The 21774-nt window shown below is 39.1% G+C and overlaps 1 protein-coding gene and 1 long non-coding RNA gene across 8 annotated transcripts in view; one reads left to right on the plus strand and one right to left on the minus strand.

The window, feature by feature from the left end:
* Positions 1 to 5623: 5623 nt before the first annotated feature.
* Positions 5624 to 8563, minus strand: LOC112042172 (uncharacterized). The gene is made up of 2 exons (XR_015332657.1): positions 7636 to 8563; positions 5624 to 6935 (listed from the first exon to the last, which is right to left on the minus strand). It is a non-coding gene; the product is annotated as an uncharacterized LOC112042172 (long non-coding RNA).
* LOC106161833 (paired box protein Pax-5) overlaps positions 5658 to 21774 on the plus strand; it is a 51819-nt gene continuing 35702 nt past the window's right edge. For 2 of the 7 annotated variants that reach the window (XM_013538866.3, XM_087002985.1), the window contains exon 1: positions 18095 to 18455. In XM_013538866.3, coding sequence (XP_013394320.1) covers positions 18224 to 18455 — 232 coding nt within the window. In that variant the 5' untranslated portion in view covers positions 18095 to 18223. Of the gene's footprint in view, positions 6365 to 6490; positions 6798 to 18094; positions 18456 to 21774 lie in introns of those variants that run through there. The other 5 variants (XM_013538869.2, XM_013538868.2, XM_013538879.2 and 2 more) reach the window with 5 other exon arrangements.

The following is a 21774-nucleotide window of genomic DNA, read 5'->3' on the forward strand; positions in this document are numbered from 1 at the left end:
CGTGCCTGTATTTGATGACGTGAAAATGCCAAGCATTTTGTACGTTTTGCGCAAAATTTATTTGCAATTGTCAAAATCACAATAGTAAATCATTTTAATGATGTAATTTAAATCATACCTGAAATCAAGGGAATACGTTGCATATGAGTAAAACCAAACAAGAGGACTGATTTGTTCGTCAAAAATGTTAATGAAATATTATTTTGATGCTTAAGGAAAAACTTGTTTGAGAATTTAAAAACCGCTTTATCGTTTGAATAGTGCCTTAATTGTGTACGGAATCATCCTGTACTTGCGAGTGTTTTGTTTGTATTGAGGACTGCTTACCACACGTGATTTGTCAATGACTGAAAATATTACTGTAGACATAAAGGCAAATATTTGTTTTATTTGTCTTTTAAAATTCTATTTATTTCTTCACTTGTTAATTGAACCAACTTAATACCTATACATTCATCTATCCACTGAAAAATGCATAGCTTAATTAGAAATCTACACCAAACGCTACCCCGCCTACTTTGAATCTACACCACTTCCTCGTTAATATTAGACAAGTGCTTTCAAATTATTGTCTTTAGTGTACTGTTGATAATCCCATGCAAAGTAGAATATAGGTGTAACAACTGAACTTTTATTTTTCTCTTCAACTCTGGATTATGGTACTTGAACAGCATTTGTACTATAACAGTGTTCAATTATTACCTCATATTTTATAAATGCTGTGTGCATTCTTGTTTGCGTGCTAGTGTAAACTGAAAAAACTGCTTAATAGGGCTCTGTGTTGCCACCGTTCATTGTATTCTTCTGCCAATTTTCTTTAAATGATATGCTCAACTTACTATATTATATTATTCACAACATTATGCAAATAATGCATAACACTAAATTAGCAGTGTTGATTTTCAAAAGCATTCAATTCTTCTGAATCCAAATATCCGAATTCGTATTGAATTAGTCTTGAATGCGAATAGTTTATACTGCTCTCTTAAGGAGACGACGCATATTTAGAATACAAACAAAACTGATTTACATATATATATATATTCTAAATTGCCCTCTTCCTAATGAGCATTTTTCATATCTAGACATTTTAGAGCCATTTCTCGGCGACGACATCCGCACGAACCGAGTTTATCTGTTGTTCCCATGACGACTGCGTCACTCCAGTATGATCAGTTGAAATTCCGTTACGTGCGGTAATTGTAACTTCCGCCTGGGTCGCGATATTTATCTATTAAATTCCTCCGTCTCAAGATTACTCCAACATTACGTCGGCACGCTATCGTGTTGATACCACTGGCCAGGTCTTGGGAGAAACTGACACACGCGCGGTCGCAAAAAAAATTTCACGTGTGAATGCTCGGACACCTCTAGCGTCAGATCCCCATAGATGGACAGTAATTCGAGATGGACAGTGTCCGGTTTGAGCGACAAGGGTCCTGTCGGAGAGAGACCACAGGCTCGGTGACAAGTGGAGATAAAAAGTAACGGGTCTGAGACATGGAATTAGCGGTCTCCCTATCGTAGATATGTGGGCTTGATAACGAGGCAGGGACGAGGGGAATATACGTAGAATAATTATGTCGTAGATAAAAACAGTGATTTAGGTGCGTGATTTATACCCTTCTCAAGGAAGTCAGAAACTAAATCAGGCCTTAATTGTTAGGCTACATCGAGCCCGTCAAACTCCCGTCTATGCACTGGATTCTAGTTCATTTCTTGCGGAATCACTATCATTGCCGCGCGCTAAAGGGGCTCATTTACATAGCAAAGAGTGGTTCCAAAACACATAAATGCAACCTTTGATATAGGACGTGAAAAACAACATATATTAAACATGCAAAGAACGTTGAAATGAAAGCAATTATTTTCGGCAATGGGTTTTAGTGAGGTGTAACCGGGCCATTTTTGAGTGATAGAGATTGCCGCAATGGTTAAAATATGTAAACTAGCGGCCCTGATTCCTACCCCTAAAACACGCGCGTGATATTTACAAAATGAGTGGGTATTTAGAAGCATTTATACGACCATGCAGAAGCTCAACAAATAGACAGTACTTTGGATATACACTCCTATACTGCAAACTTTTCGAAGATGTGTTGATAGGGAAGGTGTAATGCAAAAAAATACGACGATTCTTTTTGTTTGTTTGTTTGTTTGTTTGTTTGTTTCCACATAACCTAGAGTCCAAACTGCCAAAAACATACTCATGGATTTATGTGGTAGTAAAAATTAAATTATTCCTTTAGACTATTCCTGACCTGAGAGAGAGAGAGAGAGAGAGAGAGAGAGAGCAAGTCGTTTGGGGGAGGGAGTCGGTTGTTTTTTTACAATCGAAGCCAGTTACCGGTAGTTACCGGTAGTATATTACCCTGCAAAATCACAGTTATCATACCATGACGTACTATGTAAAAAAAGAGTTCACATCTAAATGTATCAATGCAGCCTATGAGATTATTCACCCGCACGTATTGAATAAAGATCAAAGTGGGGAATGAGCATCAAAACGGATAAGGTGGCGAAACGTGTCACAATACAAAACAATTATTTCGACCCATGGTATTTGTTCCCCAAACCACGACACACGCACCTGTCTCTCTGCCATTGGGTAATAACAAATCAAGAGAAGTAAGATTTCCTATAGCCCTTGATTTGCTACCATTCTTTCTAAAATATCATTTCGACATATTTGTGGTTAAATGTATGTTTTGATTGAATATGCGTCAATATCTTTGAAGAAAAACAAGATCCTTTTTCTTCATTGATAGTTTGCGTTTGGGTCAAACTTGTGAATGAATTGAAGGGGTCCATAGGAATAGAACATGTAACTGTGTGAAAATAAAGCAAAGGATGAAACAAATTCTTTTGCAAGAGAAATTTTGTGTGTGTGTGTGTTTGTTGGGGGGAGAGGGATGATGTAAAAACTGGAAAACACGTGATATTTTCAGGGGTTAAAGGGTAGAGATCCCGATATCAAAAATGAATTACATTTGTACTGTACTTCGATCTCCTAGAAAGAACTTGTGTTGAACTGATAAGAGCAATTTTCATCATATATGTTTGTTCAAATGTTCTTAATTTGTATCATTATCAATATCTTTTCATTGTATATCATGAAAACATAAATTTTAATGAATAATACCGTGAAATATATTGATGAAATTAATGTTTTTTTCTGCTATGGCCCTACAGTAAATATTGTACTGCTCACCTTTACAAGGAAATGAATAAATTAGAGCCAAGTGCAAAATAAACAAGTCATTCCCAGTGTTTTCCTTTTGGGCTCTAATTAACAAAATAGTAAACAAGAATATGACGATTTTATTGCACCTGACTTGCTGATCACATTCTTGTGGTTACACCAACAACAAAAGGTTGGCCATGATCAAAGCAAGAGGAGAAGCGCCAAGAACAATATGTCCGGTCCTAGTAGGAACGTAAAATGAACAAGGTAGCGAAGATAATTGAACCACAAGTGAATATGCTATAAAAACATTTTCTGTGTCACCTTTTGTACCATAAGTTGTCAGTTATATTTGTCGTGTCCCGAGGGTTCGTAGTTCGTCATCTTCCCCAGTTTTTACAATACCATCTCTGTAGTTGACGTCGCGTTTTTGTCACCGCCAAGGCGTCAAGTACACAGAAGGAGAGGTGTCAGACAACACTATCCTATTTTTTAAACAAAAACAACTTTTTTTATCTATTGTAGCTTATTTGATTTATGGTTTTACCGTAGGCGCCTGCTATAGGTCCCTATAAATATAGCGCAGAGAGGAGTGTCAGCTACATATATTTCAGGCATTCGAAGAAAGGTCGAAATTTCAGTTGGGATATAATATGAGATAACATTAGAATCACAGATCTGTCTTCAGTTGGGATTTATTTAAGGCCTTATCTTAGATCGCCATTTAGAAACGTGCATTTTCCTATTAAAACTTTTCTGAAGTTTCTTATCGACGTTAAAACATGCTATTTATACAAGATGTTCTACGGAGTTTCCACAACCACTTCGCGACAAGAACTTCAAGTGCATACTCTCATATAGGCGATCTTATTTCGAGTAAAAACTGGATCAGAAGGTGTCAAAGCGAAAATAATCAGACTTCTGTGTCAGTGATTGATGAGCCGAGCGATGATCTCGGAGAGAATGAATTTGTATACAAACAAGCAAAAATGTGTTGAATAGGAGTATAGAAAAACCTCCAACATGACATGACCTAATGTTTTGGCGACCCCAAAGGAGCAATATCCCGTTTCTATTATATAGTTGAATTCTTCTGGTTTCCAATGCCTCATAAATTGTCGACCCAGTACTAGTAATTCAATACTGCGCAGGTGTGTGTGTGTGTGTGTGTGTGTGTGTGTATGTGTGCGTGCATGCGTGTGTGCTTGTAAGGGAGTGAGTGAGTGTGTCAGTGTTTTCTTCAGATGAACAGAAATATTTCCCAGTGGGAAACGCTTTTTAAATACAGGGGGAGCGGCGGGTAGGGGAGCGTAGTGATCCGTGGCGCTCTATTCCTCCCATTTTGCAGTGATCTACCTAAATACGTGCTAAAATTGCGCCTCTACCTGCCCCTCCCACTCCTGACCAATTTGACCCCCCACTGGCCAGTACCTGTTACCACCGGACCAAAAGTGGCCAAAGTCGTGTGGTCACCAATGGACACAAACACGACAGCCAGGTTTGGGTAGGCGTGGTCAGCAAAACTGACTCTACAGCCAAGCATACCTGCAACACCTGAGGGTGTTTGAACGTTCAAGTTGTGATGAATATATGGAGGGACTGTCTACTCCTCTCATATATACAGGGGGTATAAACATATCACCTGATATAAGTGATGGTACCCTGTTCCCTGTAAAGGACTGTCATTTGACCATGGGTATGTATGGATACGGGCAAATGTACAGCATATCCGTATTACAGGGCGAGCTAGGATCCAATATAAAAGGACAAAGGCTTATGCTCGATCCTGGGGTCGAGTCATTGAATCATTTCCTTTCAAGTTGTCTGAGATTGATCATAAGTGTTAAAATGATACATATGTAACCCTGTCGATCTCTGTCGCTCTCTCTTATATATAGTACATATTCCTAATAAGATCGGCCATATGCCCATGGACAAAAAGATTTATCAGATTGCCCGTATCGTATACGACATGACGTGACATGTAGTGTCTTCAGGAGTCGAAAATAACATATTCTTGCGGTAAAAAAAAGGAAAAACTGAGCACTATGAAACCTGTGCTGCAAAAAGCCTGTACAAAAAGCAGTCGACCGCTGTTCATGTAAACGATATTACACGCTATCATACGTACAATCATACTACGTATAAGAAGCTCTTGTCAACCCGGTATGTTTCTATTACACCCACATTTGATGTCTTCATTGAGCGAAGAAAATTTGAAACGAGTCATCACTTTTTATATCATCAGTACGGTATTAGTTTTCTTTTCTTCTGGGTTTTTAAAGAAAGCATTGATGCGTGATTTTTCCTCTCTCTCTCTCAAAGGAATCATACACCTCGAGGTTTAGAGTCCTGAATTCTCATTTTACATATGTTTTATCTATTCATCTATAAAACAATATGCACTCTCGGCGAAAAAGAAGCTCGGCACAATATATCAACCATGCTGGTAAAATGTTTATTAAAGACAATTATAAAAGGGTAAATAAAACCAATAAAATCAAAGTTGACATCGTTTACAATCAAATTACAGGAATTTGAAACAATCATTCTAAAAAAGCTGTAAAAATAAAACTGCCAAAAAAGGTCTGCCCAAACCAAGTTCATCAGAATTCGGCCATCACATGGAATCAAGGTGAGTGTAAATCACATAGCGTCAGTCGAGAGGTATGACACTTGTCATAACAAAATCAACCTCGACACATCAAGACATATACTCGTGGGGCATTCCAGTGCTTGTTATATATCGATTTAATATACCCCCCTGTTGTCTTATTCGCAGTATCAAGATAGAGTGTTCGTGGTCCCCCTTCTCACTCATTTGTTATTTGACCTACACATCGAGATGACACTAACACGTTAATGGCCCTCGGGCGCTCGAGCTCATTTGGACCAATGGGGATCCAGGTATTGTCCTCATTTGCATATGTATGAGGCTGTCAATGGGACTGACAATGGGGGAGATTCCGGTGTCCCTTTAGCACGCAAATTTCCACCATCATATTCTATAGGTCCCACTGGGTTCGCCGCTTCAATATTAGAAAACACTGACGGGTCCTTGGCAAGCGCGTTTCCCCCCAGTCGTCAAGAGTGTCGCACTTTGGGAAGGTTTACGGGCACGAGGCGGAAGACTTGAAACGACAAGGTTTCTTAGTCAAGCGTAGCCCTCAATAGAAACAGGTGAGTACGATATGTTCACACTTGAGTGAGGCTACGGTGCGCGTGATATTGTCCCCCTGTACATGATCGGCCTTTCCTATGACTGCACATCAGTGGTGATCAGCGTGTCACATCGTGTCCTTTCAGGCGGAACTCTCAACTAAACTGTACTTTGCAGCCCAAGCGGAGAAGCGTTCACACCGAGTGGAAGGGGGATTTGGTGTCGCTTGACTAACCACTCTCGACATTCTACCTCCAAACACAGCACAGGCAGGTCATACGGCCAGCCAACCGAGGCCGGGGGAATACCACCGCCTAGCGAAAATACGAGACTTTTTATCTCCCTGAGCCTGCACCACCGTCCGCACGTTGAAAATGATGATGGATAGCACGTCCTTCGAGCACTTCCAGGAGCTAAAACCCATGATGAACAACTCTGGGAAAATGGGAACAGGTAAGAAATTTACATATTTTGAGAGGTTTTGGTTTGGAATTGTCTCTGGGTATACCATAGCGCTGTGGGAGCTCTCGGTTGACACGTTGGTTTTACCTCAGTGGGAATCTCCGTCACGGGTGCAAGGGGACCAGTCAACTGAAAAACAGTAAACAAACGCGACGTGGGATGACTGCCATTGAGTTACCAAGCTGAAATTCACACTTTCTGGTCCATTTAGTGGAAGTAGATGGAATATATTTTATTTCACCTGTAAATTAAAAAGGCAAAAATTCCGTCACGTCGACGCCTGTCTATAAGACGCAGTCGATATTATAACGCTAGCTGGTCAGAGAAAATGGGTGATATACTAGGTAAAATATCATTATTCAACACCGAACGAATATTTTAGTGAAGTACAGGTGATTTTGTGATATTTGCTAGGGTTCATTGGTGAAGGTGGACCTCGTCTGATAATGACATGCACACATCGCTGATCTGTCGGTAACCGCAAATGCAAAACTACCTGGTATTTATACGCGGATTCCACCACTTTCACCTTAGTGATGACAGACACCTGTTGATCAAACCTATTAGATTTTAGTTTTTTACTTTAATATCAGCATCACTAACATAATTGTTTTTATTAAATGAAATATTTTGAGTATTTATTGAGATTGAATTCAACGATAATAGTAAAATTAAGGGATGCCATGGGGTAAATTTAAGAAAACGAAGGTGTGTTTTGTCATGTTATTCAAAGGGTTAAACCAGGTATATCACTTGTTTACAAGTTTGACTCTAGGCATTTCAGTTATGTTAATTGTTTCTCTTGTCTAATTGACTAACTTTTACTTACTTTCCCTACCAAAACTCGACTTAATTCAGTCACTTTTCGTTGGGATTTTAAACCGCCAAAATGAGATGACGACGCCATCGTCTGCCGCTGAGAAGCATCGCGGGTCGAACAATATGGTAGCCGATATTGCCCAAGTTTATGTAATTCCCGCTGCGCATTTTGATGGAACTCCGGTGCGAAATATTTTGTTTGTATCATTATGAGTTGTTGCGGGAAAAATTTCTCACAGACTGTCACATGATAGGAGTGGTTTATATAATATATAGGAGCCTGCTGATCTTCCTCCATTCAATCCTCGACTCTTCTTCTGAAAAGGGTCCCATTGAAATCCGTCCATCAGCTCGACACAATCGTTACGATTTGCTAGAGCGATAATATGATTGTTAATTTGAACAAAATTGTTTCGGGCCTGGCCTCTGCTGATAATAGCGTGATAAAAACAGAATGGGTGGAAACGGCGTTCCCAGACCGCACAATAGCCCCAACGCTGCCGTTACGTAACATCTTCAGGATGAAAGTAGAAACGAAGAATCACGATTCTAAAGATGGACTAGTATTTGTCAGTACGTGCGAGGGCGATGTGTTGACTCAATCAGATAAGACCGACAATATTGTCCATCCGAAGAAATTGGTGGACGGAGCGGTGATGTACCTTCAATAGGACCAGTGGGTGTGATTAAGTTCAATCATTACAAACTCCTTTGAAACAAGGTTTTGGGGGATTTTGAAGACAATTTCCAATCCCATCTTTCTTTTTCATACATGATAATCCTTGCAAGCCAAACCTTTCCCAAATTATTTTCTTTCCATACTACATTAAGACGACCATTTTAACATCTTGGTCCTTTTCATTCTTACGTCACCATATCAATCAGTATCTAGACACCCTTTGAAAGAATAAGAAATGATATGAAATTCACAGTTTCTTGTAACAGCTTACCAAAATGATCATAAACTGTGCGGTGTCCTGGTTCTAAGTCGTGGCCCACCTATGGGAAGGTCAACGTGAAATTTTACCTTCGAGTGCCATCCTCGCCTTGTATGGATTCTGAAAAGAAATACTTCACTCTATTATTCTTTTCAAAAACATGCCTTCCATACCCGGGGCTTTATTCGTCCAGGGTTTAAATCTGTCAGTATATTTCTAAGGCAGCTGAGGCAGTAAAGACGGGCAAATGGCTCTAATATCTCGGTTAAGCAGAATCAAGAAGATATTAGAAATCAAAATGTTGTAAATCTCTCTCTTAATGCATCTTTCTATTGTCTGAAGATTTTCAGGTTTTCTAGCGCCTTTCTTAAGCCTCCCAAGCGCTGACCTTGGACAAATAAAACGAAGCTAATGAAATTATCTCTCCATCGAACTTTTTATTTTGAATTTTAGTGAATATTTTACGGTAATGTCTATCTGACACGTGGTTATTTTTCCTGAACAGTGATTTCCCTTGAATATTTAAAGGCTGCCAACAAGCCCGAATGCTGAGTTGCCATCATGTAGTAAAGTCAATTCACCCGAATTACTCAATCATCAAGTAATGAAGGAAAATTAATTCGCCCGCTACTTTATCTACGCTTACATGTCATTTGTTTAACATTACGGGCTATACACACTTCTTTAGCGGGTGGGTGACCACAGTTCATTCTCCTGTATATAAGCTTCAATTCACATGGCATTTAAGTAAATCAAATATACACCATTATAGTGGTGAACTAATGTGTGCCGGTAAATCAAAAAAAGCTTATTAAAATTCATTTATTAGAGTCTTCTGGACATTGTAGAAATTACAAAATATTATTATAACCCTATTTCAATAATTCACGATTATTTGCAGTTTGAAATCACTTCCTCAAAAATGTTTTCATCTTTTAATAATTAGGCCTGCTTGTACTTTGATAAGCGTGATAATGGCAGATAGGTGTGTTAAATTTGTTTACAACGAAGATATTTTTAACTATAATTACTTGAATCACCGTGACTTGACGAAATGATACCCGAACAAATAACAACAACAACGTAAATAGGCCCCAAAACTAGTCCATTGCCAGCTGCTCTATTTTTAAGAAATCATAATATTCGACAAGCCATAATGGTTTGTAAAAGTTCTAAAGCAAACAACATATGTTTGTTCATCATACGTGATTCTTTCCCTTGAAATCATCAACGTAACCTTAAACAACCAGAGTAACTTAAAACTTTAAAATCTAAATATCCTGTTTACCAGCATATTACAGAGAAATATAATACGCTGATTTCCCACATTTAAACCTGCAATTCTGTAGCGTGATGACATTCTACAATTGCACATAAAATACCTTTGAAGAAGCAATTTTAGCTTTGAATGCTCTGTCAGTATTGAATGTTGGTAGGCGGGTTTAGGGAAACAAAAAAGAAGGATAATTTATCATCATGATTGAAAGATAATGGAAAAAATAATGAGGTTTTTTTATTTACTCATTTTAAAATTGTTATCAGTATATCCTTGTTAATATTTTTATTGGTTGTAAAATCAGTCGTAGGGCAAAACATTTGAAACGCTCCGTTTTTAGATGGGTGTTAGCATTGTAAAATAAGTGTATTTTGTTTTTCTTTTTCATTTATCTTTGTACAGTTATTATTTAGACAAAATAAAAAAAAACGCTTTATCATCGATATTTGTGTAAAGAGTATCGACTTGAAGGTTTAGTGGGAAAGCCCGGAGGGGACCTCGAGATGTAAGGAGTATCTATGGCGCCACGGAGTGCGGGAATAATGACAACGCGTCCATGAACGAAGGACACCTATTATTATCGGCATCGACATGACAAATTCTTCAATCTTGACCGCTACTTATGATTATTAACATTTTGACGCTGTCCAGCTTAAGCACACCTTTTGAGCCGCTAATACATACGGGGGGTTCATCCATCATACCTGGACGACATGTCCACTTGTACTACTTGTAGAGGTATCACAGAAGCGTGGGAAGGGCAGAAATGTTACTGGAAAAATTCAGCTTCCTGTTTCGCTTCTTTAAAACAGATGCAAAATACGCAAACTCCGTTGTATACTCATTAGAGTGTCTATCTAAAGGAGATGTCTTCATCAAGGCTCTGACCCTAGATCGCTCTCTTTGATAACCCGTGAGGAGTTGATAGGACAGAGAGGAATTTCCCTGGTGGAATTTTTAAGAGATGCTGCTGGGATGCGTGCACATTTGAAAACAAAAACAAAATACATTTCTGTCTTTTTAGGTTTCACGTTTTGTCTTGCTCATTGAAATATTCCATCCCATACAGCAGTTTCAAAGTAATGCTTTCTAAACTTTAACTGTATTGGCTAGTAAACCCATAGGGAAATCGGAAGAAAATCCGTACGTCTTTGCGTGGAACTTCTAAAATGCGTTTTTAAAATAGCAGTTAATATATATCATATTAAATGAATATTTATTTATTAAATTTAACGGGCATATTATCTACAAATGAAATTGATCGAGGTGAAGCAAACCGCTTAACCGCAAAAGCCCGCTCAGTACATTGCTTTTAAAAGAATCTTCCACGACATGATGAAGGATATACTACGCAGACATAATCATAACGTGGATAAACAGATAAGATGATTTTTATTTGAAAGTCCCGTTCCGCATGCTCGCCTAGTCTTCGTGTCGCACGAGCCCTGGCGTGCGGTGGTCATGGCAACGCGGAGTGAGCAGCGCGCAGCGAGGCGTGTGATGAGGACATAAGAATTCGTGTAAAACTCAGCTTCACGGTCGCGCACCACTGGGCGAGTTCTCTCCAGAGACTGCCAAATAAAATATCGTTTTAATAATAACCCAGTGATAAACGCTCATCACCCATCGGCAAACCCCGGGGGATATGAAACTTAACATAACTAAATATTATTTTGATTCAGACGAAATAGGACCCCGCCTTCGGGCATAGGGAACTCCGCTTGCGATCCAACTTAATCGTATCTATTTGCTGTACGGGGTGATTTGCAAAATAATATTTGGAGTCCATACTAAATGACTTCTTCAGCTAAAACCCAACCGACGACCTACATTATCGAACACGGGTGTTATTGTTAGAAAAATCGTCAACAATACCGCCTCTGATTCTACCATTGTTGTTTATATGAGCTTCTTTTTTTGATATGGATACCCGTCAGGCGATCGACCCGCGAACCCAACCCTTATTTCTACTAACTGATTGTCTGCCACACGGGGAGAGGCGTCTGTTTCGTCATCACACACCCTGCGATTCACGTGATTTTATTTAAGATTCATGGATCTGGTCGATTTGAACGCGCCCACACAAATACACAGTAACCCATGCTGTTACTGAATATAGAGAAGTATTTTACGACCATCACGGGCGATTGGACTTATAGTTATATACTTTATTACGTTTATCCCCATGGATACCCAAACTGTTATCATTAGATGGAATTTTAGAAACTAATTTGATAATTGTTTTTCATTATTTCCAATATTTTTCATAATTATCATAAAAAGTAGCGGTAGAATTTTTTTAAAATTTTATGATGAGTTTTTTTAACCATCGTTCTCTGCTTCTTCAAAATGACAGTAAAATGCATACATAAAATCATTCTGATGTCGTCATTGAACCGCATTTCGCTTTTAACTCCACGTTATTATCATCCAGTTGTTTTTATTGGTAAACAACTGCGAAATATATAGATGTAAGAAACAAAAAGCGACTATTTCATCATAACGCTTTTTATCATTTTCATATTCTGCTACCTTCCATTTTGTCTTTTTTTCGATTATCACCAAGTTGGGGTTAAGATAGTCCCTGATTTAAAAAAAAAAACTAAATACGCGCTTGGTATACACTTGCTACAGAATATAATTGGACTGAAGTGTTTTATGATCACAAAACTTTTTTTTTTCATTTCCTCATCCACATATTTAGATCGATAAGCTGGTAGCAATCTTTTTTACGGTTTTATTTCTTCGATCAAATATCTTGTTTTTCGTCTTTCTCATAATAGTATGTCAAGGAAGTAAGATTCATTATAACCGTTGTGTTATTTTGAAAGGGTTGCAAACATGCATTCGAATGTGAAAATTATAATGTTTCGATGTAGATGAGCCGCCCTGACTATTATTCAGTCTCATAAATAATCGCAGACGACCATTAGCCGCTGAATGGAGGAACAACAACCTGACAGCGCGTAAAAAGAGTCCCTGTGAAAATTATTGTCAATTTACCTTGTTCTCATGCCACAAGTTCAAAGGGCCTCGAGAAAAAGTGTTTATAAAACAAAAACCGGAGGAAAATTCCGTAGTGCAATTTCACTAGCCCGCGGCCATACTGCAAGGATGGGTCTATATATCTTGCCTATCTCGTCCTATCCGAATCCACCATCTTTGAGAGGTGGTTTAATTTCCTGTTGATAACTCCAGAAACGTTGACATTGGGGGGAAAATTAAAAGAAAGTAACACGATACGGAATGGGGATTATGCCGCTTGAAATGATAATGGGGAGGAAGTGGAGGTGGGTCGGGTGAAATTTTCTTGATTTTTATCTGATTATTTCACAGGTGTTTTGGATGGCCATCGGTTTCGGTTGTACGCTTATCTAACCCCTCTTCCCATTCTTCTTCACCTTTCCTTATCTTTTTATCCCCTGTCCACGCCGATCATGACCTTAGGTATTTATTTTTAAAACTTTCCCTTATTTTTAATTTTTTTTCCTATGGTAAATCCATGGAAGGCCTGGCGCTATATTCCTCCCTTTCCCATATGTTGTATTGAACTAGTTCACTGTCTCCACACACACTGTCGCTTGTGCAGATATAACTGGGTTTAGACACGAATATTATCAACGAAATCTGAAAACTGCAAATTTAGAAAAAGGTGGTGGAAGAGGGACGGTGTCAAATCTTCTAGCTTCCGGCGATACAATTAGTTTTCTGAGGTAAATGACAGGTCTGTCCCCGGGTCGGTGATAAAAATCTCGGGTAAACTTGACGAGTCAGCTCGGAGACAATGTCAATACTACGCAAAAACTGAATATCCTTTCGGAAAGAAGATCCTTATTTGTTTAATATTTCTAAATACACAGGCCCTTTGACTTCACTATCTTGCCAAATGAAATAACTTGTGATTGCTCGTTTTGAATATAATTATTTCTTTTTTTTTGTGATCACGTTCATTGAAACTATATATCGTTTGTCTCCGACTTTCAATGGCTTCTCATTCACCTGCAGATGTCGGAATCTTACAACAGAAATCTAGAAACCTCATTACACCAGTTGTCCTTAGATCAATTTTCGGCGCACTGTCGCCGGTTTGTTACCATACTTCAAATGAAGGGTGATTACATTTTATATATATAACAAAGCCTTTATTCAAATCCAAAGAAAAAAAAGAAGTTCGGATTGCGGCCCATTTATAGAATGGTGGGCTATCAGCCATTTGCGATCGTCGCTCTATACTATACAGGTCTTAACTCCACAGGTGGCGAGGCCTTTCTTATGGCCTCCCTGTATATCTCTCCAGTTTTAATGGGCTCCGCGTCGAAATTCGAACCCTCTTGGGATTGCGTGTCAAGATCGACAATAATGTCAGTTCGTTCTTTCCTGCAAGGCTCTGTTATAGAACAGTGAAGTCACGCACGGGGGAAGTCAAGGCAGCCCTCGATAACGGGGCAACACTGTTAAAATGAACAACGTAACGGAGAGTTTGTTTATTAGGGCATGCTTAGCTAACCAAGTGTAAACGGAAAACCCCCTTCTTCCATCTTCACTGTTGCTATTTTTACCCACTTTTTCCACGCCATTGCCCTTGCGCTGCATCTCTCACACCTGGCTGCAAGTATTTTCATCATGTTATGAGAGCTTCCCTAGGTATCGTCTGCTAGACAAATCGTAGGCGCTCTCGAGAGCTACTGTTGCTGTGCCGAAACTTGTGGTGAACCTTTTTCATCGTCACATGACTCTTTCATTCCAACTTAAAAAAACACAGCAATTTGAGAGGCCAAACAAGCTATCAGTTTCGAAGGCGCACAATTAGATCGGTTTCTCTTCACCCTTTGGGTTTTTTCTCGGTTTTATATTTTGGCCCCGAGGGCTTCTATTGTCCGCGTGAGCTCGTCATGGCAGAGATTGATGGAGGAGAGACCCCGGTCGTGATTGCATTTTGCTCTGAAGGTACTCGTCTACCTGGGGGACGGTTTCCCGGGTTCTTCCAATAATTTTACCTGGGCCATTAGTCTTAAGGCGCACTGTGACTGCTGTGATTGGACGCCTGGACTCTATTGAAGCGTGGGAAAGAAGACTCCACAAAACTGTCGTCTGCTTGACGACCAGGCACTGAAGGAATTCATGAATGCACACCTTTTAAGTATTGAATCAATCAAGGGAAACGAATCGTACACACAATGTGGTCATCTCAACGACATGTTCGCACCGAGCGATATAAATCAAATGATGAAATGACCAAAAATGTCTGTAGTTAATAGAAAACGCAAAACAAAGTGGTTTTGTCGGAAATATATTTTGCTTACACAAAGGCCCATTCACTTCCCATTGTACTTAACTGTCATGAAAGTGGAAATATTACAGTGAAATAAAACCAACTGCAGTATCGCTAAACTCGCAATTATTAAGAAATTGAGTTGCACCAGTCACGTGATAATTCTCTAACTTCAGTCCCTTGCACGAAGTTGGAGTAACATTTAACAAGAGTCACTTATTTAGAAGTTGGCGTTGTCCTGAGGGAAGAAAAATCATCAAAACGTCTATGTTGTCTTAAGAATAGTCCTACTTATGTAAAGCGTTGCTCAAAGTTTGTTAACGCCGTAGGTGTGTCTTGAAACAAGCATAGGTGAATATTTAGGAAGAACCTGCTCTTCCTTGTTATTTTGAAATTAAAATATCATCACGGACTCGAATCTAATTAGAGAGCCTTGAATTCAACATACTTTAGGGAAAAATGCACTCAAATTATCATTATAAGAGGACCTTGCTTTGTTGTCGGAGGATGTGGTGTCGATATAAATTTTCTCTTGAGCCATTAAAACTTAATGAAGCAAAGGTGATGTTAGACAGGTCGGTCGAGATTTAAATACGGTACTGTGTGCTGCTGCCATCTGGGGGCCGATCGGTGAACTAATATTCATTGCTCAATCCCGAGTTTGGCGTTTTTACCCACGATCCTGCATGCAAAGCGGTACGAAACGTGAAACTTGTAACTCGCGGATCTGACCGAAAATGTATTATGAGCTTTTTTTTACTCACTAGAAGATCCTGCAACGGTGAGAATACTTATCGTTCTGTCGTGCTAAGGTCTATCTGCACTTGCACTCCGGTAAACAACGCTGAAAAAAAAGAATCATAATTCCGCGTAGCACACGATTCTTGTACGTGCCACTTGATGGATTTTTATTGGCACGTGAACATATCAGGAAAGAGTACAGAAGCTTAATTTTGAGATAGGAAGTCTGTGAGTTGACTACGGAACGAATGTAGGAAGTTATCTCAAAAATATGAAATACGTTACTTGTCAACGGAACAAATGTAGAATATCTCATTTTTGAAACATAAAATAAGCGACCTGTCTTTGGAACGGACGATTATGGGCGATACGTGCTCTGAGAAGACTTAAACTCTTCTTCAAATTTTTGTTAAAAAAAAAGTAAAAAGGAATTTTTATGCATGGTAAGGTTGTTTGAATTCAGCACAGATGAAATATAATGTGCAGCGAAATGTTATATTAACCATAATAATATTAATCTTAATACATACGAACTATCTATCATTATTGCTAAAAAATGGTAATTATAAGATTCCAGCTGAGCTAAGAAAAAAGTGGATTGTCTGCTTTGTTCTTGAGGTTAACCGTCCGGTCATTCATGGATTAGTTTATTTAATTATTCGCATTCGAAGATTTCGGGTGATTATTAAGTCGATCACAAATAACGTTGGTCTTGTTTGTTCGATTAAAGACGATCAATTACATGAAACGCCATGTACGCGCCGTCTGTGACTAAACAGCGTCCTCTTCAGATCGAATGATTTAAATGAAACATGATGACACTTCAAAAAAATTGGATGAAAATTGACTTTAATTGCAAGTGTGCTCGAATATAGCTTGTGTAAGCCGTCTACACCAATCTGATCATGTGTTTTTGAAATAGTGAACGGGTCAGGAGGAAAGGTGAATCGACACGGCATCTTTACCGAAAACTACAGTAAAAAGAAATCAAAATTGAAGGCTTAAACCTATAAAAGTGACTTTCTAATCAGAGCATGAAACGCGCATTCGTTGCACTATCCGAACTCTGTCGGCGCATTTCACCCAACATGTTGCTTGACATGCAAAAGGATGTTACGTCCCAATGTCTTTGTAAATAAATCTTAAGATATTACAGAGGAATAAAAGACGTTGACATGGATGACATAACCAAGAAAATTGAGATGGCATCTGCAATTTCCTGCTAGGCGAAGCCTGAAGCTGACTGAACACCTTTTACAAAGTTAACGCACGAGGCGGGAAATTTTAGCCCTTTACAAACGATAATTTAACCCTGATCGCCGAGGGGCGAGGCGAGGCTGGGTTGAAAAGTATTCCCTTCTACACCTACTGTTCGTATAACAAGAGAAATATGTATTACTTTTCTATGTTAAAAAACTGAACTGCACTGAATATATAAGGTGAGGAATCACGCATGCGTTTTACGAGAACACGACTTTCGGCAACTTGTTTTCATCATTTCTCTAGAGACTTTCTCCAAAAAATAAAAGAAGAAAAAATATACAAATTAACCGCTAAGCGTCAACACAGGTGTTTCGACACTTAAACCACACGACAACATTAAGGGACGCCTTTTAACTAAACTAAGGTGTTTGTCAATCAAGTACCGTTGGTGTTCGCATTAAATAGGTATCCCCCTTTCTACGCAAGTTGTCGAGCGTGGCGTACTTTGAAAAAAAGGCTGCGGTTTGACCACTGCGTCTAAGTCCACACCACTGGGGTTGCCTGACCAGAATGGGGCGGGAGTAGAGTGACGGAGATACACAACTTGTTGCTGGCCGCGGCATAGCTCAGAGGGATTTCAGAGACAGTTTCAAGCCGAGGAGAGTTGTCTGTGCATATATCAACACAGGATATCAGTTACATCATTTACATACGATTATTCCACCGCTGGCCCAGGCGAATGTGGGGGAGCGGGCCCTTTAACGTATGAAGTAGCGAACATACCGCACATACGTTGCCGATGCGTAGAGTTGACGAAATCTACCTCGAAACCTGACAGTGCATAGATACTAGCCCACAGCTGTGCCGAGAGCGCACGCAGACACTCTTTGAACTTTCGGCAGAGCCCTGAGATCAGTTGACGGAAGGAAATTTCGCAGTTTCTGAGCTAACAGGCGGCAGAGGCTGCAGCTTCTTTGCCACTGAGCATACAATCAGGCGGGACCTTGGAAAGAGGAGGCCACCGATTAAGTTTAAGCTGTTGAGTGTTGAGTTCCCCCGCACAAAGTTCGCCACCAACTTCAACCTTTTCATGAATGGTGGAGGTTAGCGCGAGCAGCAGCAACAAGCCAAGCGTGCCAGAGCATCGCCGTGGTGTGATTCCATAGAAATGATGTACATCAGTGAACCATATCCCTACCAATACAATCCTAAACCCGAGTATTATCACCCGAAACCGACGCAATACGCGGCCTGTGCCTACGAGGACGTCGGCCGGTTCGCTCACCACGCCGCCACCGCCGCCGGATTTCACGAGGCGTACCACGGGGCCGTGAACCACCACCCCCTTGCTGGCACTTTTTACAGCTACAGCAGTTGTGCTAAAAGGGGGCGAGCCAAAGGTAGGGGGAAGTTAGTTCCGGGAGCATTGTTTTCTCATTACTTACTTATCATGTGTTGTTTGCTTTGGAATCCTCCAGCGAGTGCGACGACGATGATAATTGTGCGTCGTTGATCAATCTGGACGAGTTTCTTGCTCAGAATTCTTAATGGCCATGATAATCACTCCGCCCGTGGGGTTTAATGCACTGATTATAAACGACAGGAGCCAACAAGTCCTTCCCCCTTATAAATAATAATAATAAATTTACACTGAGGTAATATTGGGGATTATTAATATTTCACAAAAAGGCGTGAAATAACGACAGTGTGTTTAAATCTCAATCAAATTGTGTTCATATTTATTTAAAACATAACAGAGCTGTTTTGTCAATTTAGATTTTTTTCAAGTTGGCTGCACTCTTATAGAAGTGATTTACTCCATTAGTGGGATAATCTTTCTTCATTATGCGCCCCTTTTTCAACTTGACCTTTTTGTTTTATGCGGGTTTTTGTGTGGAAGCCTCGTGTACACCAGGTTGAAGTAACGAAATGTTCCTTAAATGCATACCAACCTATTTTCTCTCATCTTTATAACCTCTAGAAAAAGCATACATTTCCCGTTAATGTCAAATTGATACGAGATGATGAAATAAAATGATGGTACGACAGACTTAAATGATTTATAAGGATAAACTAAATGAATTGGATGTTTGCTATACTGTTATGATTAACCTAAAGTAGCCTCTACTACCGCATCTAGTATATAATCAACTTACCCATAATATAAGAAAATTAGATGCCAGACTTTAATGTATGTTTTTCTATTCATAAATAACAAGAATTAATATCAGATAATAACTCAAATTGATTGAATTAGGTAAAGCAAGGAAATAGTCGTGGTTTGTTTACCACTAGATGTCGCTGTTGAATTAAATTGAAAAAATCTCAATTCAATAACAATAATTACAAAACTATCTAAATTTAACTTAACATTAATTAATCAGCAAACGTAAAACTATTTTTAAAAACCAGTCGTTCCTATTTTGATTTTGTTCCTTTTATTTCGTTTCCAATTTTTAAAGTTTGTACAACGACCGCCGCGCACGGCAGACGACATTCACGCACCGTATTACCTGCTGGAGGCAATTGAATAGAAAACGACATTTTGCCGATTTCAAGACAAATTGACATTTTTCGTGCCATAGGCATTATCACCATACATCGCGGAAGCACTTCTAAAGCCGGCTAGATATATATATAGCGTTAAGTGTAAAACCAGCCATGGCAAGAAAAGATTGCATTGTTTTCGTTAAATCCATTGTCAATGATTTTTGCCTTTCCTGTAATTTATTAGAATGTAATAATTAATAGCATGAGTCGTTAAGAGGAGTGTTAAGTTACAGCCCGGCCCCCAGAGACGCTATGGATCCCCTTGGAGAGTTGGTACATTTCTCTTAATCTTGACAGGTAAAATGTGAGAAAAACTTGATAATCTAATTAGGGATTCGTCCTCATTTTTCAACCAGCGTTCACACGCAGTTTCATCTCGCCCACATGGTTTTTGTGTCGTCCTTTGAATTATTTACAGGACAATTAATAAACAACACATTTTAAAATTTGATATTTATTGTGTGACAGAGAACATGGCGCTCTATCAGTACATAAAAAAGACAACGTCCTTACGGTCGGATGACGCCTTTTTTTTCTAACGGATTAGGATATTGAAATTTTCTCGTGATCACCCAGTATACTAACGCGAGAGAGAGGTGATTGAAAACTCCTGGTAATTTGCCGATCACGCAAAACGATCGTAAAGGTAGGGAGGCCTTCGTACATTCTGGGAAAAAAACAATTCGATTTAAATCGATTCGTTAGGATTGAAGACGAATTTAATCAAAGAGGAGGGCGCTAAACAATTTTGTGCACAATAGCGAAGCGCTCTTGTGCGTGGTACGCCTGGTAGCACTTGGCGACGCATTCTAGAGTTAACCAAGAATTTTCACATTTTTCCATGCAAATTTCTCATTAGTTCTATGTTTGAATTAGTAATAAAATGTCAGGTGGCAGGTAGTCATAAGCAAACATGGCTTTCTGGCATGAATAGCGCACATGGGAAGAAAGCCCACTTCCCAGTATGTGTGAACAATGAACTTGGTCCCGGTGGTGCGGTATAAATGTTTTATCAATTTAATACTAAGTTCATTATTTAAACATAAAATCAAGAAAAATTGAAATTTTTTTCTCGGCCATTGCAGCTGGATTTTATTTGAAAAAAAAAAATGGGAATGGATGATAAACGTATTTACTCGCATTGTCTTGCCAATTATAGGTTCTGTGTTTCATGACATGATTAAAGAGTTATTCTAAAACAATCTAAGGAACATGATTTGATAAGAAATCATCACGTAGGAAAAAATACGCCGTTAGATGAAGCTTAATCACCCGGAACATGACACATTTGGCTGTAAGAATATCGCACTAAATCCAAGAAAACCAGAAAGAATTAAGATACATAGACCCAGCATTAAGTTCATTCCGAGTTAAGTCATTAGACGCAGACTTATCATTGTTTACAACATTACCCGGCGTAGAGCAGCGTTCCAGAAAGTTGGACAGAATTTATCACCATTTGACAAAGAATAATATCATTCAATGCAATCGAAGTTCTGCAAACCGCGGTGACATTGAGTTTTTATTATTGCAAATTCAGACTTCATATTTCCCTTTGGTTGAAAGAGAAGGCAAAACTTAATTCAGATGTAAATACTGATTTCAGGGTTTGGAAATTGAAGAAAAGGGAATTCGTTTTTTACTTTCATATACTGTGGGCACGACGTCCAAGTTCAGGTGCAAGGTTGTGGGCGGTAAAACACTTGGGTTAGTCATATTATGGCAATATCCACAACTTCAATAACTTCCATTTTTTCACATAGAGCCTTTATAACATAAAATGTGACCTTATTTCTGATATTGAAAAAAGGAGAAATGCTTCGAATAACAGATGATTAAATATCCGATTAGCTGTATTTTATTGCCCTGTTACCGATGTGTAAAAAAATCTCAGTATATTTTTCTTTATTTGAATTCACCAAACAGGAAAAAATCACCACGCTGTTTATTTTGCATCCGCAGGCAAAGCGCCTCAGTTCGAGATTGGTCTGCTGACAAGTTGGTACACGAATGAACTAAAATTAATTAAGCAATTAATTTGAGAAAAGTTACTGGTAATGAATTACGTTCGCGTATACACAGTCCAATTTCGAGAATAACAAGGCGGCTAATAATGATGAATGACCGTGAGACTGATACAAACGCCAAGCAGTATAAGAAAAGGAGCTG

Source organism: Lingula anatina, chromosome 2, assembly GCF_051362555.1.
Source record: "Lingula anatina isolate TDL-2025a chromosome 2, LinAna3.0, whole genome shotgun sequence".
In the NCBI taxonomy this organism is placed as follows: domain Eukaryota; kingdom Metazoa; phylum Brachiopoda; class Lingulata; order Lingulida; family Lingulidae; genus Lingula; species Lingula anatina.